General features: G+C 31.0%; 5 protein-coding genes and 1 non-coding gene across 11 annotated transcripts in view; 3 read left to right on the top strand and 3 right to left on the bottom strand.

The window, feature by feature from the left end:
* Nucleotides 1-2,488, top strand: part of LOC115235109 (FAD-dependent oxidoreductase domain-containing protein 1-like) — a 7,082-nt gene extending 4,594 nt beyond the window's left edge. For 3 of the 4 annotated variants that reach the window (XM_029806702.1, XM_029806700.1, XM_029806699.1), the window contains 5 exons: nucleotides 153-298; nucleotides 387-473; nucleotides 627-780; nucleotides 988-1,269; nucleotides 2,354-2,488. In XM_029806702.1, coding sequence (XP_029662562.1) covers nucleotides 153-298; nucleotides 387-473; nucleotides 627-780; nucleotides 988-1,242 — 642 coding nt within the window. In that variant the 3' untranslated portion in view covers nucleotides 1,243-1,269; nucleotides 2,354-2,488. Of the gene's footprint in view, nucleotides 1-152; nucleotides 299-386; nucleotides 474-626; nucleotides 781-987; nucleotides 1,306-2,353 lie in introns of those variants that run through there. The other variant, XM_029806701.1, reaches the window with a different exon arrangement.
* Nucleotides 1,460-7,205, bottom strand: LOC115235108 (nuclear factor NF-kappa-B p100 subunit). Of its 3 annotated transcripts, none has more exons than XM_029806697.1 (18): nucleotides 6,779-7,205; nucleotides 5,814-5,954; nucleotides 5,525-5,673; nucleotides 5,261-5,421; nucleotides 5,027-5,165; nucleotides 4,763-4,904; nucleotides 4,517-4,621; nucleotides 4,288-4,399; nucleotides 4,092-4,219; nucleotides 3,754-3,978; nucleotides 3,585-3,652; nucleotides 3,242-3,484; nucleotides 3,028-3,151; nucleotides 2,603-2,847; nucleotides 2,373-2,528; nucleotides 2,171-2,281; nucleotides 1,838-2,080; nucleotides 1,460-1,700 (listed from the first exon to the last, which is right to left on the bottom strand). In XM_029806697.1, the coding sequence occupies exons 2-18, from the start codon at nucleotides 5,893-5,895 to the stop codon at nucleotides 1,572-1,574; spliced, it is 2,562 nt and encodes an 853-aa protein (XP_029662557.1). In that variant the 5' UTR covers nucleotides 5,896-5,954; nucleotides 6,779-7,205; the 3' UTR covers nucleotides 1,460-1,571. The 3 variants fall into 3 exon arrangements, with proteins under 3 accessions (XP_029662557.1, XP_029662556.1, XP_029662558.1); XM_029806696.1 differs by having other exon boundaries at nucleotides 6,486-6,853; XM_029806698.1 differs by lacking the exon at nucleotides 6,779-7,205 and adding an exon at nucleotides 6,127-6,292.
* LOC115235110 (lambda-crystallin homolog) lies at nucleotides 6,470-11,528 on the top strand. Its single transcript, XM_029806704.1, has 7 exons — nucleotides 6,470-6,573; nucleotides 8,354-8,419; nucleotides 9,614-9,801; nucleotides 9,962-10,170; nucleotides 10,584-10,741; nucleotides 10,865-11,007; nucleotides 11,132-11,528. Exons 1-7 carry the CDS (start codon nucleotides 6,524-6,526, stop codon nucleotides 11,350-11,352), a joined length of 1,035 nt encoding a protein of 344 aa, XP_029662564.1. The 5' UTR covers nucleotides 6,470-6,523; the 3' UTR covers nucleotides 11,353-11,528.
* On the bottom strand, nucleotides 11,445-12,855 carry LOC115235111 (60S ribosomal protein L24). The gene is made up of 5 exons (XM_029806705.1): nucleotides 12,769-12,855; nucleotides 12,564-12,639; nucleotides 12,324-12,409; nucleotides 12,092-12,253; nucleotides 11,445-11,779 (listed from the first exon to the last, which is right to left on the bottom strand). Exons 1-5 carry the CDS (start codon nucleotides 12,771-12,773, stop codon nucleotides 11,644-11,646), a joined length of 465 nt encoding a protein of 154 aa, XP_029662565.1. The 5' UTR covers nucleotides 12,774-12,855; the 3' UTR covers nucleotides 11,445-11,643.
* LOC115235120 lies at nucleotides 11,833-11,963 on the bottom strand. The gene has a single exon (XR_003883986.1). It is a non-coding gene; the product is annotated as a small nucleolar RNA SNORA79 (small nucleolar RNA).
* A 1,166-nt stretch (nucleotides 12,856-14,021) lies between the features above and the next one.
* LOC115235044 lies at nucleotides 14,022-15,487 on the top strand. The gene is made up of 3 exons (XM_029806542.1): nucleotides 14,022-14,290; nucleotides 14,723-14,970; nucleotides 15,066-15,487. Exons 1-3 carry the CDS (start codon nucleotides 14,022-14,024, stop codon nucleotides 15,485-15,487), a joined length of 939 nt encoding a protein of 312 aa, XP_029662402.1.
* Nucleotides 15,488-16,351: the final 864 nt, after the last annotated feature.

The raw sequence follows: 16,351 nt of genomic DNA, 5'->3' as shown, positions 1-16,351 counted from the left end.
ATAATATATATCTTTTTATTTTGAACAACTCAAGTAGCACTCACAATTTTGTGAGAGCGCGGTCCGTCTACAAATTCTTATATAACTTGTCAGTTATGAATTTAACATAATTCTTTAAATTCTTTAAATATAGATAATATATTCTGTATTAGGTAAAAACGAATAGCGGTGAGATTAGAAAAATACAGTTTTGTAAGGCTGTAATAGCTGCAGGCGCGTTTAGTGGCGATGTAGCTGAATTGGCTGATATCGGAACAGGCGAAGAATTATTATCTGTACCTTTACCAGTGGTACCCAGGTAATTTTATTAACACAAGTAATTCAAATTTGTTGTTATTCTTTAATTTTTATCTATTACAATCAAAGTCTCTTTTTCTTTTTTACAGAAAAAGATATGTATATTGTTTTCATTGTCCAGATGGACCTGGTTTAAATACACCTCTAACAATTGATCCTAGTGGCACATATTTCAGGTATGAATTTAAATACTCTTGAATTATAATATGTACTTTTTTATCAAAAACAAAACAAATTCTTAACAAATGAATCAAATTATTAAAAGATAAATTTGTAAAAGAAAGAGTAACATTAAGAAATTGAATAAATAAATTTGAAATAATTTGTAGACGAGAAGGTCTCGCGGGTAATTATATCGGCGGAAAATCACCAGAACTCGACGAAGAGCCGTCGGTGGATAACTTAGATGTCGATCATGAATTTTTCGACAATAAAGTTTGGCCTGCACTCGCTCATAGAATACCATCATTTGAGAATTTAAAGGTATTTATTATCATAACAAGTAAACATACGCGTAAAGAAAACGTGAAAGTGATAAAGTTAATAATTTATATATAAGATATTTGTCATTCTTACACACAAATACGGATAATTTATATAAATATTAAATCCATTAATATGTCGCACACAAGTACACTAACTTTCTCTTTTTTCATAATATATATATTTCAACTTTTATATTTTTATCAGGTGAAATCTTCGTGGGCTGGATATTACGAATACAATACATTTGACGAAAACGGTATCATTGGTCGGCATCCTTATCATAAGAATTTATACATAGCGACTGGTTTTAGTGGACATGGTATTCAAAAGGCACCCGCAGTAGGACGTGCGATATCAGAGCTGATGTTTCACGATTGTTTTACAAGTATAGACTTGTCCAAATTGAGTTTTGAAAGATTTTTAAAATCGGAGCCCATGAGAGAAGCTAATGTCTTTTAGGTTTCTTGGGATAGAGAAGTAATAAAAGTAAATAGTTTTTTTTTTTACTCGAATGTGTATCATATATGTACCATAAATATTTGTATGTTATATATGTATATATATATATATATACATATATATATACACTCACATGTATATACATGTATAATGACAATATAAAAAACTTAATAATAGATCTATATTCTACAAATAAAGGACGATTAATTTGCTTAAATATGATACAATTTTCAGTTTACTATCACAATATAATATAATGTTTTCTTAATATACAATGTTTTATTATAAAATACTTAATATGACATGCAAACACAATGATTCAATAATGTTCATTTTAAAAATGCATGACTCGTATTTTCATGTATAGATAAAACTTGTCCCATATATACAGCAGCATCTTCTTCGCCTATGCTCTGCAGTATATTTTGCAGTTCACTGAGAGATATACTGGTTTGTATCTACAAAAAAATAGAGATTATGTAGTTTAATGATTTATTCCAGTAAGAATGTATGTATTCATAATAGAACATAGATGAAGATAGAATAATAATACAGAATAATACATGAAACATTCTACAAAAAAAAATAATCTTACAGCAATGTAATTCAAAAAGAGTAATGTTGAACTGGATGAACTCTCTTCAAACGTATTAAATAAATTTTCAAAATTCAAATGACGGGCTAATTTCCTCCATCCTTTTGTCTCATCTAGGATAGCTGCTAATTGTTTTTCCTGGATTGCATCCATCCAAACTTTTTGTGTATCATCGATATTTTCTTCTTTACATTTAATTGTTTCTAATGATGCATCACATTGACTGGAAACAAGCTGTAAGATCTGTAATAAAACAAATTTTTCTCATATATGTATAACTTTATAAGGTTATTATTACAATGATGAGATATGGAATATATCTTTTTCCCTTACATCTGGTTTGTTTAAGGCTAAGTCGAAAGATGATTGCCCAACGGATTCTTTCATGTTTTCATCATCCGAGTGTATTTCAGTTTTTATATTTTGTACTTGTTCCCTTTCAATCTATCATGAAAATACAATTACACATAATTAACTGTGTTTATATATATGTATATAGATTATGATTTATTTCAGGCAATTATTATAGACATACATTGCTTGGCTCACAATTAAAATTCCTTATATATGGATTAGCGCCATATTTCAATAGGAGAACACATATTTCTTTCGCTTTCATCCCAGGTGTAACTACCGCAGTATGTAACGCTGTATTTCCACTGAAGTTTCTTTTGTTAACATCTATTTTGGTCTGTAAGAATCAACACTGTACTGTAATATGGTTTTTGATATATAAACGCGTTTTCGATAAATATTAAATTTTACATTTTTTAACAGGAATTCCACTATATCTTTGTGACCTCCTTCGACCGCTATATGTAAAGCTGTTCTTCCATAAGACATATCAGTATTATTTACGTTTGCACCGGCTTTAACGAGAGAGCGTACTGCATAGTATGAACCCGCCTCAGCAGCTAATTGTAAAGGTGTCCACCCTAAATCTGTATTTGCTTCAATGTTGATTTTTTCTTCACTCAATAAAACATCAATACTTGCTTTCACTTCTGGAACTGAAAATGTATCTCTCATTATAGGTATATATTATGTATTATCTGCTACAGCTATTATAAAATATATGTATAAATATTTTTTACTTCTATTTATAAATCGAAATATTTTGATAAATTTCTATTTGTCAGATTTTCCTTAAAAAGAACATTTGATTGAAACATTTTAAAATTAGTACATACATTGAACAGCTCTGTGCAATGGCATTTGTCCATAATGGTCAGATATGTTTGGATCTGCACCAAGCATGAGCAATGCTTTTGTAATTTCTGCATGTTCTTGTGAAACAGCATAATGCAATGGAGTCTATGGCATATAATACGATATATTAAAAAATAATTCTTGTAATTATTAAAACAAGATATATATATTAGACAAAACATTAAAAAAGCTAACCTTGCCAGAACTATTTTGAATATTCACTAACTCTTCAGCATTTGTTTTTAGTACACTCATAAGCATTAGAATATGCTTTATAATATTTTTTTGCCCATATCGGAGTGCACAATGTAGCGGTGAATCACCATAAGTTGTTCTGTTTTTAAACATATGTATTATAATATCCTTAGATTTATCTGGGTTTGCTTTGATACTATTTATTGTATCGATAATAATATTTTTAGCAAACATTTCATCATCCTGTAGAAACATTAAATTCAGAATGACAATATTGGTGCAACAATAAGATAGTAATTATGAATTTATTCTATAAGCTGCATATATTGGAATTAAAGTTTACCTTTTTGCTTGATGCTCCATCATAAGTTAATTTATTTTCTTCGCTTTGGGTTACTAAACTCTCATACACTACAAAATTGAAGATATATATTGAATAACATGTGATATATTTTTTTAAAGATGTAACTTGAAACTAGTAAATCTTTTACTATGTATAGTTCGATACTTACATTCTAGATTTATGTGTTCAACAAAATCCTTGAACTCACTGGAAGAGCATCTATCCTCTAACATCTTTTTTATTTCTTTAGAAATTTCGGTACTTTCATTGCTTGAAGGTACATTCGTTAGTGGTGTATTCATTAACGGCGTATTCATTAACGGCATATCTGGATTACACGTCATTTGTGCTAATTCCCCACTATTCGAATAAGAGACTCGCGTTCTTTTTCTACCTGAAATTGTAAAATTATAATAAATTATACCGAGAAAAGAAAGTAATAAAAAAAAAGTAGTCGAAAAAAATAAAAAACAGGGATGTGATATTTCAGTCTCGCCATTAACGTACCTATCATACGATCGCTAGGCTTATATGTGAATTTAATTGCTTCTGAACAATCTGAATCCGAAGGACGTTCCAATTGTATGAAGACTTCTCTTGGAGAAGTAATATATAGATCCTTGTACGGTGGAGTTCTAGAAACACATAGTATAATTAATCATGAAAGAAAATAAAGCATATTTCAAATGCATAAAGTACATACCGAAATACCATGGCATATTGATGATGGACATCTAGTTCCGAGAAACGACCATAATCAGTCCAGATCTCAATGTCATCATCATTCAGTTCAAAAAACTTTATTTTTATATTTTCTATAATATGAAACATATGTGAAATATGTTTTTTTACAGTTTTGCATATGTAAATGTTACCGCCATAATATGCAGCATATCATAGTAGAAATATTAAATTACTAATTATGAACTTACTTTTTGAAACTTTCTCTACAAGTATGAACACTTCTTCTCCACCTTCACAGCTGCTGGTATACTTATCAATTCTGCATATTTTAAGCTCCCCAGTTAATGCGCTTTCTATTAAAATATTAGTATTACAACTTATTGAGCATTTTCATCGTTTGTGATATATATATACAAATAATAAATTTCAGAATTTTAATAGAAAAATTATTATAAAAACAGATTTTTTTATCATGATATATTATTTAAACTTACTTAAATTATTGATTGGATTGCTATAAACCGGCCTTGTAATTGATCTCATAACATTATGTTCATCTTTGATAAAACCTTGAAAACAGAGAGTGACTGTATTTAAATTTATAGTCTTCTGATAATTTTCCGCATCAGCTCTAATCTGTAATTAAGATAACATTTTTTAAAAAGTATGTTTAATACAATTGCCATTTTTTGGGGAGGATAAAAATATAAGTTCAATTATATAACAATTTCAAAGTGATAAAAGATATTAAAATCTACCTGTGCATTATCGCGGAGGCTAAGAGTAGCATTAATATTTGAACGCTTGCGTTCCTCTAAAATTGCTGCACATAATTTTCGTATTATTTCTTCTTTAATATTTTTTCTTGCAGTATGTATTATTCCCATACTATTGAATCTGAAGTAGAAACATACATCCATATAATATACTAATAAATAGACTAATAAATCAATTGTGTTTGCAATATTAGACAGTAGAAGATATAAACATACTCAGCTATAAAATCATTTGTAGGTGAAACTTCTATATCATGTGGATCATCTACATCCGTGGTACCCATACGTCTCACTAATCTATGAGCGTGCGGTATATGTTCGTCGTCCGTTGTAACCAATGTGCATCGTATTGTTGCTTTATCCAAAAAATGATGTAACTAAAAGTACAAAAAGTAACAAATAAGTAACAACATTGCATGAAGGTATTCTCACATAAATATATTGATAAATCTATTTGCATAGAATACAATATATACTTACTTGGACTGTTGGTACATTATTTTTATTCCGTCTACGTCCATTTGATACACCTAACAAACTCCCATGTGTCCCTACCATTTCAGATCTGTATCGAAATCTAAATTTATCCATTGGTTGCACCAAGATACTAATGTATGGTTCACCAAGTACTTGTATTAAAAAAATAAATAAAAATTTGATATACTCTCTTTAAGTATAGGAATATAATATATATATATACACACACACACACAGAATAGTTGGCAAACTAGATATCTTAGACAAGCTGATTTAGAATCAGAATATATACCTGTAGCATTGGATAGATTAATATAATTGTCTGTAACATGCATAGGTGACAAAGATGTTGACATAGGTGATGTAATGCTCATATTCTCCTGAGATTCACTGTATGGGCTTAGACCACTTGTACTGCCTATCAATGTCAAATCTGAAAGAAAAAAATGTATGAAATTCTTTTATATATACACGGTATATATTACTAAATATATTGTTAACTTTATATATATATAAACTTGTTTTAATAATTGTAATAATGCACAAATATAATAACATATAAGTATTTTTAAAAAATAAAATTTAATGTATTGAAATATACACACGGAGAGGCAGGTTGAGAGATATTCGAAAATGTTCAAAAACACAACAGACTTATAACAATTATTTCTAATGTGACATTTGCTGGGTAAACTGTGACATGATAATTTTTTATACTTTGAGATTTATTTTGATCACACGTGACACGTGAACAACTAATGATTATATTTAAATTAATTGGTATATATACGTCACGCAATCACGTGTCAAGATGTGTCCAAACAAGCGATTGACAATGATATAATCACACTGTATATGTATATGTACAACAATATTGTTTGTCGTGTAACGCGCATTTCTCTGCTACGACACTTGTAAAACACGCGCGTTACGTCAAGGCCATTAAGGCGCACACTCGCATTACCATTAAATGGAAAGTACGAGGGGTCCGCATCATTATCCATGATACCACTGGTCGTCAACATACTCCGCATCGCCATGTTAAAGTTCTCGTACGCATCAGGCATCTCAGCGATTATTTTCCTCACGGATATTGAAAGAGTGCGCGATCAAAAAGTGTATAAAATTGGGAAATTAATTCGTTCAGGTGTTACCGCGAGTACGATTGAATATCATGATTGAGTGGACGGGTAGAATTTGAGGTAGCCTCGTATTCGATAACGTTGCGATGCACGTCGCAGAAAGCTCGTTACTCACCGAAGGCGCGTAATCAACTGCCTTTATTTTCTGAATGCGTCAATCAAGCCAATGCGCCAAGGCAAAATCTTGATGACTAGGTATTGCGGGTTCTTCCCCGGGTGCCCGGGTATGGATAAGGCGCAATGACCAATCAGCGTGTATCAGGGTTTCCCTGACGATTAGGCGTGTGTCTGCGTCGCGCATGCCCCGACAAAACGTATTTAGGAATTTCCCATAATCTCGTTTTTTCAGACCCTGACCCCTTGCGATATTTTGATTATTTAATAATATGCATTTTTAATCTCTTGCGATTATCACAGACTTTTTTATACATTTTCTATATTTTGCAATGTCGTGGAAAAAATTATACTAATGAATCCCAAGGTGTACATTGAATATCATTTGGGTCTCACTAATATAAGGCTCATTGTAGTTATAATAATTTTCTTTTTCTTTTATGGATATCTGTCCCTTTTCTTTAAAATATAAAGTGACCATCATCCACATTTTTTTGCTTTTTACTCTTTTTTTCCAATATTCTATTTTAGTGAAAATTTCAAGAAAATTGCAAATGATATTTTATACATTATAAATGCAAGTTGATAGAATTTTTCATTAGACAACGAAAGATGATTAATTAGTGAAGATGGATAGTTGCTTGCATTGACGAACCTGATCTCGCGAGTTTTTGATTTTTCCCTATACACCATAGAATAATACAGCAACATTGGCACTGTATAGATATCTTTAAAGTACAGGGCAAAGATCTTGGATTAATTCTGATTAACAAAAGTCAATATTAGTACAATTGATTAGATTGTGCAGAATATGAAATTGTGCGAAATATCACATTGCAATTTTATTAAAAACAAAATGCTCTTAAATATTGTAAAAATTACCATATATATATAAAGGATTTTGTTAAAGAGCGGAGAGGACCAATATATATAAAATTAAAAGAAGAAAAAGACAAAAAACTTTGGAAAAAATGTGACATAAAAAAGTATAAAGTACATATATCGATTTTATTGTACATAATCATGAATATCGCAAACATTTTTAGTTACTGAAAAATTTCTAAATTTGTTACATATGCCATTACAATATCTCCGATTCTTATTAAAATTAGATGCATATTAAAATAAAAATTTTTAAGTAATATTTTCTTGCAAACTAAATTAATATTACAATCGTCAAATATATAGATCATACATAAAATTGTATGCTAATTTTGGATTTGAAGATGCTACTTTATCCTAGAGAGAAGTAATCAATACAGAATTAATTCATTTATTTTGCACAAAATAGGCACGATTATCGACTTACTATTTTATCGTTTTCAGGCGCTTGTTTATAGCTTGTTTGACGTGTTTTTAGCAAGGTAACAATGTTTCAAGATGTCGTTGGCGAATGCCTATGATAACTCTTTCAATATAATCCACTACATTCTTATACAAAGCTCCATTAAGATACATGGGGGGGATTGATAATATGAACATATATATATATATATATATCGCACCTTTATCGAGAGACCACATTCTTAAACGTTGAACTCCATTAATTATACAACTCATAGAAACACTTTCGCAGACATCCGATCAACACCCATCCAGTAGCAATGTCGACTAAAAATGAGAAGATCGGGATAATTGGCAGGTAAAGTATTGTAATTAGCATAACTGCAAGCTATAACAATGAAGCAAATAAGTCCGTTCTTACTTTCAATTCTAATAAGCAATTAACCGTGACTATTGTATAATTACGAATTATTACTATTTTTTAATTTTTCAACTTGTGTTTTATTACTGATAAGCTTATGATTATCTTAAAATAATAAGATCGTTGAAAAATTGCATCAATTTTCGAGCATAGAAAGTTTTGACTTTTTTCTCATAATTTTCCTTGATTTTGCTTAATTTTTTTTCGAATTATTTAACAATTATCGTTTTAATATTCAGTCTTTCAATTATCATTTCAGTAATGATTAAAGCAGTTAGCGACTTAGATTGGTATAAAAATAGTATCAATATTCGATATATACAATATTATAAAATATTGAAGTTACAAAAAAACTTATATTTCAATGACTTTACAATCAATTTTCATGACGATTGTTAGCTTAGAAAGAAAAAATTACAGAGGCCTTATTCTCGAAAAATATCGCATACGATATTTTTTGAGAATATAGCCCCTGTAATTTTTTTTTCTTAATTGTGTATAACACGAGTCACACGAGATATTAAACAAATGAAAAATATACCGAAAAAAATAAAAAAGCTGTAGTAGCATAAAACGAAGATATATATAAAAGAATGAATTATATTTTATAATCTATCTTTTTCAATTTTAGTTATGTACATATAATTATTCTTTTAGCACGTTCTATAAAAATAATAAATTTATATATTCCACAGCATTAATATTTCAACACATTAATATACAATATTATTATAATTTTATTATTCGATTATCACATCGTGTCATTGATTCTTTTCAAGTCGTTAAATTACGATCTTTTATGAGAAAGGTAACATAATTTTCAAATAACTGCGTTCTTTTTAGTAAGTTATACTCGTCCGAAGATAAGATAATACGCGCGATGTAAACAACATTTTTTGAAATTAAGTCTGATACAGAATGACGTAATTCTGTCTTGTGACTATTATATAATTTTAAATATTATAATAATTTTTATAATAGAGATACACACACACATTTCATAAAAAAAGATAAATAATATAAACTAATATTGACAAATACATAGAGTGTAAATATTAATTAAAACTGAAGTATTAGAATATGTTTTTTCATGAAATTAATCAATTATCTTTATCTTAATATTTATTTCAGCGGCTTAATCGGACGCAGCTGGGCGATGCTTTTCGCCAGCGTAGGGTATCAGGTGACCATTTACGACATTGTCCTGGATCAAATTAGGAACGCATTGGAAGACATCGGTCAACAATTGAATCGCCTTGAAGCTGACAATCTTCTCCGGGGTACATTGACGGCGGACCAGCAATTTAAACTGATAAAAGGTCTATTTTTTGTCTCGTGACTCCTTATCACAGTAATCATTCTTGCCGCTAACATGAATTGCATTAATTTCGTAATAAGAGATTCAAAACAACAAGGATTTCGCGTCTTTGATACGGTAGGATAGCATTTGAGAAACTTAATTGAGAATCCTTTTCGTAGGTTCTTCCGATCTGGCGGAGACTGTAAAAGGTGCAAAATTAGTCCAGGAATGTGTGCCAGAAAATCTTTCATTAAAATTGAAAGTCTACAACGATCTCGACAAGGTTGTCGACGACAAAGTGATCTTGTCTTCTTCGACGTCTACGTTCCGTCCGTCTCTTTTCAGTGAGAAGCTGAAACACCGTGAGCAGATCATAGTCTCTCATCCTGTACGTATTTTTATACTTGTAGCAAATATGATATCGAGATTCTCTTTGGTAAACCTCTATATTATACCAACTCGATTAATGTAATAAATAATATTTATGTATAAGAATTTACATATAAATTTAGTCATAAAATATAAGATTTATAAAAAAAAGATTAGATAGTAAGTCATAAATTCTGACATATAACAAATAATTATTTTTGCTAAACAAATGATTTAATTATACTGATTACAAATAAATTAGAAGAGGTATTTACTATTAATGAGTGTGTGTATATGTGGGATAATTTTTTGTAAATATATAAATAAGTCATTAAAGATGCTAAAAAAAAAATTATTAATGTAAATTGTTATATGTATGTCATAAGTTATTGTTTTTAGATGGTTATTACATTATATTGCAAAAATACACAGGTGAATCCCCCTTACTATGTGCCACTGGTGGAGATAGTGCCAGCTCCATGGACACGTCCTGACATTCCTGAGAAAACGAAGACCATTATGACCGAAATTGGCCAAAAACCTGTTGTCTTCAGCAGAGAGATTGATGGTTTTGCAGTCAACAGAATACAGTACGTAATCAGATACTGTTTCCTAATATAATACAATACAATCGATATGTTGCGCAATACGATACTATCTTTGGGCAATCATTATCATTTAATATTTGATATCTAAAAAGATCATATTAATAGATATGCGATCTTAAATGAAACCTGGAGATTAGTGGCTGATGGAGTGTTAAGTGCAAAGGATGTTGATGCGGTGATGAGTGAAGGTCTCGGAATGCGTTATGCTTTCCTTGGTGCCTTTGAGGCTGCACATTTGAATGCCGAAGGTAAGCTAAGTGACCAGATGCAAGAGGATCGTTATTAAGCCTCCTGTCTATACTATAAAAAGAAACGAACAAGATGGTCTTTTTTACAGAGAGGCAATTCATGTTATAATATATTGTTTTATAGGAATGAAGAAGTATTGCGAGACGTATAACAAATCAATCTATGATGTGAGTATGACTTTCGGACCAGTACCAAAATTTGTGGGAGAAATGGCGGAGAAAATCAGCAACGAATTGAACGAGATGTGCCCACTCGATAAATTAAAGGAACGACGAGCATGGCGCGACACTGCTTTGACAAAATTATCTATACTCAAGAAAGAATTAAATAATATCGAACAGTGAAAAGATACTTATTAAACAGATTTCATGCAATTAAGTTTAAAATATCTTTTGTAAAAAATAGTTCTACAACAAAATAATTTTACTAAAAGAAAAATTTTATCCTGACTATATAGAAACTAAATGTAAATTGTACATATGTAGTTACAATAAACTATATTTGTTACTCGAAATCTGCGTATATCTCCGTGTCTTGGAATTTTATTCATTAATTTTTATTGTCTATATTACATTAAAAAAAATCAAATAAAAAATTGGTATTATTTTACTTTATTTATATATAATTACAGCTTTTTAACGCTTTCCTCCGACACGGGGTGCAGATTTTTGTGACACCTTAGCTACTTTCTGTTTAGATACTTGTTTTGCTTTCGGAGGGGCAACAGCTTTCTTCGTTGCTTTTGCTGCTCTCTTCTGCTCCTTTGCTGCCCTGAAAAGTAACAATCAACATTATTATTACATAATATTACATAATATTATATTGATTGTATGAACCCGCAAAAACCAGACAATGTAATCAAAAATACAGTTCTGGGTGAAGCAGTCCATTTTTATTCTAAGACTATCTGAAATCTGATATAGTATAAGAAACATCATCAGAGGAACAGATGTCTATTGCAAATTATTTATCTTCAAGTAAAATATGTTTAATAATGTTTAATTTTGTCACTTTTAAATAATTTTTCTAGAATTGATAATTTTTTAATAACAATTGAATAGATATAATGAAAAGAATACATACTTGATCGCTTGTTCTCTCTGAGCTTTACGAATTTCTGGTTTCATGTTACGTTTGGCCAAGATATCTGTGAGAGAGGCACCCACAATAGCACGCTGGAACTTTTGAGCACGTCTCGTCCTTTTCTTGGTCTGTTCTTCCTCCTGACCTTTTTTGTGTTTACGTCTGAAAAATATATAAAATTTAACAAAAGTACGAAAAATTACATTTGCTATAAAGCAAAAAATATTTATACCTGTATAGAACAGTCCATGTCACTTTTCTAGGATTACGCCTCATCAAGTGTGCAGACTCGCATTTTGAGTTGAGGAAAGTGAAAGTCTGGAAAAGCGAAGGAAAGGAAGGTTATGTTTGACATGTGCACTGATAAGTAAAGTAAATTGTATTTTTAACTTCTTTTCAAAGATTTGTCGTGATAATTAAGTTACGATGCTGTAATTAATAACGACCTTATTGTCGTTCTAGCGGTACTCACCTTTCCGTCAACTTTGACCATGGTCTTGCCATGGCCCGGATATATTTTGTATCCGCTATACGCACAAAGACCGATCCTGTAAAGATTGAAGATACGTTAATCACAGACATAGCGTTCACCCGATGAGCCACGTTTTCGCTGTACATACAACGAGATTGCATCGCAAACGTTGGATATACATTTCGTATTAATAATTCTAACTTACTTCATTTTGATATGACGCGAAAGAAAGGTCTCGACAAAAATGGCCGAAGTTTTCCTGTTTCGTGAGCATTGAAAGAGCGCATTGTAGAGTGCGCTTTCGTCAATCGAATTTTCATGAGACTATAAATACAGAGTGCGTTCCACTTTATGTTGAAAATGCTTCGAAGCGTTTGATTGACCAATCAGGATAAAGAAAGCATTGCCTCTGATTGGTCGATCAAACGATTCGATGCAACTGCAACGTCAAGTGGCGACTCCACACTCTATGTTTATAAAACATACTATTCATTCTCTCGGTTCTCTTCCGTTGGCTTGACGTTCGAAATCTATCGAAGAAAGCGATATATCTCGCAGTACCAATTACTCAATTCCTCTTTTCCTTTTTAACAATCGACACATCTCCCATTTGAATCTCGTACTTAATATATTTTGGTAAGATAATCTGATAATTATATAATATATTATCGAATAGAAATGATGTGAGAAATAAACAAGTAATTTCAATTTGAAAATGCTAGAGTGTGAGAGAGTCGCGAGAGAGTGTGAGAAAATGGTTTAATTATATTATATACAAATTTAATATATCCAGGCATAATAATAATAATTCTTATATTCAGAACTGCAAATTTATTCGATTTTGCTAAAAGGGTCTTATATATTCCGTATTTTTTTTTCTACATTTTACTTGTGGGATTAATGACTAATGACTTGCTTTCTCTCTCTCTCTCTCTCGCTTTCTCTGGTTTAACAGCTCGTTAAAGATGTAGCAAGTTTAAATAATAAATATTTCATAAGCAGTAAAAGCAAGTTTTACTAAAAATATAATACGGTTATTTAAATTATTATGCTGATTTTGATTATTATTACATGTAATTTTAAGAAAAACAAAAAACACAGTACATAATATATAACATCTTTTAAAGCTTTTTTTATTCAAATTTAGCATTTAGTTTGCACCAGAATCATATTACATATAATATATATCTTTTTTCTTTATTGCTCCATTGAGCGTCTCGAATTTATCTTTCATAGCCTCTTAATTCTTTGTGTTTGCATATTAGTAATTTTATATATAGTTATATCATTAAAATAAATATATAAAAGTTCAAAATTTGAATCGAAAAAAAACGAGGAAATAAGAAGCAGAAAACTTGTGAGAATACTAATAAAGGCCAATCGGAATTAGGTTTAATAAGGGGAACGTCTCAAGAGCGAAACAATCGAACGTTTGTGTTTCATCGTGCCCGTGATAAAATGGCATCCGCATCTTTCAAGGGCACCCGCAAGACGTACAGCTTCGAGGAACGGAAAATTCTGATATCGTTAATAAATAAGCACGAGATCATCGAGAACAGGAAGTCGGATCCGATCTCCATATGTAAGCGGAAGTCTGCGTGGTCGCAAATCGCCGAGGAGTATAACTGGATAGTCGGGCCGCAGGGTGCGCGTTCTGCGGTACAGCTCAGACGTTGCTGGGAGAACATGAAGGCCTGCAAGCGCAATCGCGAGGAGAAAAAATCCCGGTAAATTAACTTTAAATAACAAAACAAATATTCGTAAAGTCGAATTAATTAAATCTGAAATATTAATGATTAGTTAATAGATATGAAAAGAATTTAATGAAATTTTGTATTGTTCAGGATTTACTTATAGAGATATTTCGAATATTGACAATCAGAGAATATACGGAAAAGATGGTGCCGAATAAAATCTTTGTTTGTGAAAAATCTCTTTCAATTTTTTTATCAAATACTACTACTGATATTATATAATTATTACAATGATATATATTATAATATTTTCTATTATTATTTAACATTATATTTTTATGTAATATTCTATTATATAGATTATAAAACGCAACATAACAATTATAAAAAGTAATTTTATAAAAAATTGATGTAAAGTAGAAAAACACAAAATATATTTAAATGCTAAATCTCTTGATCTTTTAGTGATGGTACGAAAGCGGTTTGCCAATTGACGAAAGATGAGAGACGGGCAAAGAACCAATGTTGGGAGGGTGTAACTTGCGGGCAGAATACATCGGAAGCGCCAACGTCCACCGGAACTGTCGGATTACCACCGAACGTGGTATTTGAGCCGAAAGATTCGGAGCCGTTTACGTTGCAAAGCGTTTGCACTGCCAGACCTCAAAATTTGAGCTGTTCGCGAAAGGACGCGGATAATTGCAGAGACTTAGGTAAATACATTTCTTCTCGCACATTTGTTTAATATAATTATAAAATTAAAAACACATAGAGAGAAAGTTTGCTTATTAAATTTGATTTTATGTAGTTGGCGACACATTCAAGCAAATTATTGCCAATGGGAATAAATGCGATGCCATTGCATCGGTCCACGATCCGATGAGTGATTATTATGAGAAGTTTGTGAAAACAAACATGGATTCACCTGTAGTCGATCAATCGACAGAGGATGGCGTTGACAGGAGTCACGAAAATTCACGGCCGACTACTTCGCAAACTTTAGTCTCACCCTCCGTTATGCAGGAGCAGAATCGCAAGAGAAAGTCGGCGCAACGAGAAGAAGAACTGCACATGCTTGCGCTCTCAGAGGCGCAGATGAAGGTCGATATTGCTGCTATGTTGAAGGAGGAGGCGAAAATCAAGCTGGAGGAGGCTCATTATCGCAAGGAGGAGGCCAGACTTAGAATGCTGCTGTTTACTTACAAACTGGACAGAAAGGAGGAGGATTGAGAAATTTAAGAGGATTAACAAAAATCGGTCATTTTTGTTTGACGCAACATGTAAGTCTACTATCTTTCTTTATTTTTGTTGTTGATGATCCTGATGTGGGTGCTCAGAGGCAAGATCGGTAATGCAAGAAATAAACGTATAGTTGTCTCTATGTAATACAGATTTACTTCTTATATAAATGCAATTATAAAATATAATAAATATAAATTTTCTGATCATATTGCTCGCTAGTAGTAAATAATAACTATTACATTATGAGATATTATTTGGTTTGTGACCATTGCAAAGTCACAATTTTCTATGAATGTAGACGTGACGGGGAATTGACAAAAATCCGAAAAGTATAAAAAAAATAATTTCGATGTTTACGCTTCAGTTCATATGTTCAAGTTAATCATTTTTGGATAAAAAAGTACGTGTAGAGAACCTACCATGTTTTTTTTGGATACAAAAGATACAGCCATGAAGGATGAATTTATTTAATTCTACAAGACACATTCAATGAATTTATCATTTTATCATATTGTCGCAGAATTAAATGTACTACTACGAGTTTTCTTTGCGCGTGCACCTTAAAATACTCTTGATTATTTAAAACTTAAATTTCTATATTACGACAAGCTATTTTGCAGTCATTGTAAAATGCCATCTGAAAAAAAGTGATATATGATATTTTTAAAGCATTTTTAAGGAATGGCTTTGTATAAAGCGATATCTTTAACTTCGCGGTTACTAGTGTTAATGTTACGTATATAAATATGGATTCTAAATTAAATTATCTGTTAGATGAAATAATGAAAATCGATCTAGATTATATTTGAAATTCATTTAAAGAACTATCGATAAATGCTTGATAGTCGTCAG

This window comes from Formica exsecta, unplaced genomic scaffold, assembly GCF_003651465.1.
Source record: "Formica exsecta isolate Colony F162 unplaced genomic scaffold, ASM365146v1 scaffold21, whole genome shotgun sequence".
Lineage (NCBI taxonomy): Eukaryota > Metazoa > Arthropoda > Insecta > Hymenoptera > Formicidae > Formica > Formica exsecta.
The sequence above is the reverse complement of the archived record's forward strand: the minus strand, read 5'-3'. Positions and strand labels throughout refer to the sequence as shown.

Bases quoted from the DNA above. Each gene is read 5' to 3' on its own strand.
- LOC115235044 (XM_029806542.1), top strand. From the start codon at position 14,022: ATGGCATCCGCATCTTTCAAGGGCACCCGCAAGACGTACAGCTTCGAG. The intron at 14,291-14,722 runs GTAAATTAACTT...TTGATCTTTTAG, and splicing joins CGCGAGGAGAAAAAATCCCG to TGATGGTACGAAAGCGGTTT. The intron at 14,971-15,065 runs GTAAATACATTT...GATTTTATGTAG, and splicing joins GGATAATTGCAGAGACTTAG to TTGGCGACACATTCAAGCAA.
- LOC115235111 (XM_029806705.1), bottom strand. The intron at 12,254-12,323 runs GTATAAATATTT...TATATTTTTCAG, and splicing joins ACATGGACTGTTCTATACAG to ACGTAAACACAAAAAAGGTC. The intron at 11,780-12,091 runs GTATGTATTCTT...GTTACTTTTCAG, and splicing joins CAGAGAGAACAAGCGATCAA to GGCAGCAAAGGAGCAGAAGA.
- LOC115235110 (XM_029806704.1), top strand. From the start codon at position 6,524: ATGATACCACTGGTCGTCAACATACTCCGCATCGCCATGTTAAAGTTC. The intron at 6,574-8,353 runs GTACGCATCAGG...ACACTTTCGCAG, and splicing joins ATCGCCATGTTAAAGTTCTC to ACATCCGATCAACACCCATC. The intron at 10,742-10,864 runs GTACGTAATCAG...TCATATTAATAG, and splicing joins TTTGCAGTCAACAGAATACA to ATATGCGATCTTAAATGAAA.
- LOC115235108 (XM_029806696.1), bottom strand. From the start codon at position 6,588: ATGCCTGATGCGTACGAGAACTTTAACATGGCGATGCGGAGTATGTTG. The intron at 4,400-4,516 runs GTAAGTTCATAA...TTCATATTATAG, and splicing joins TGTAGAGAAAGTTTCAAAAA to AAAATATAAAAATAAAGTTT. The intron at 3,979-4,091 runs GTACGTTAATGG...TTACAATTTCAG, and splicing joins GCCTAGCGATCGTATGATAG to GTAGAAAAAGAACGCGAGTC.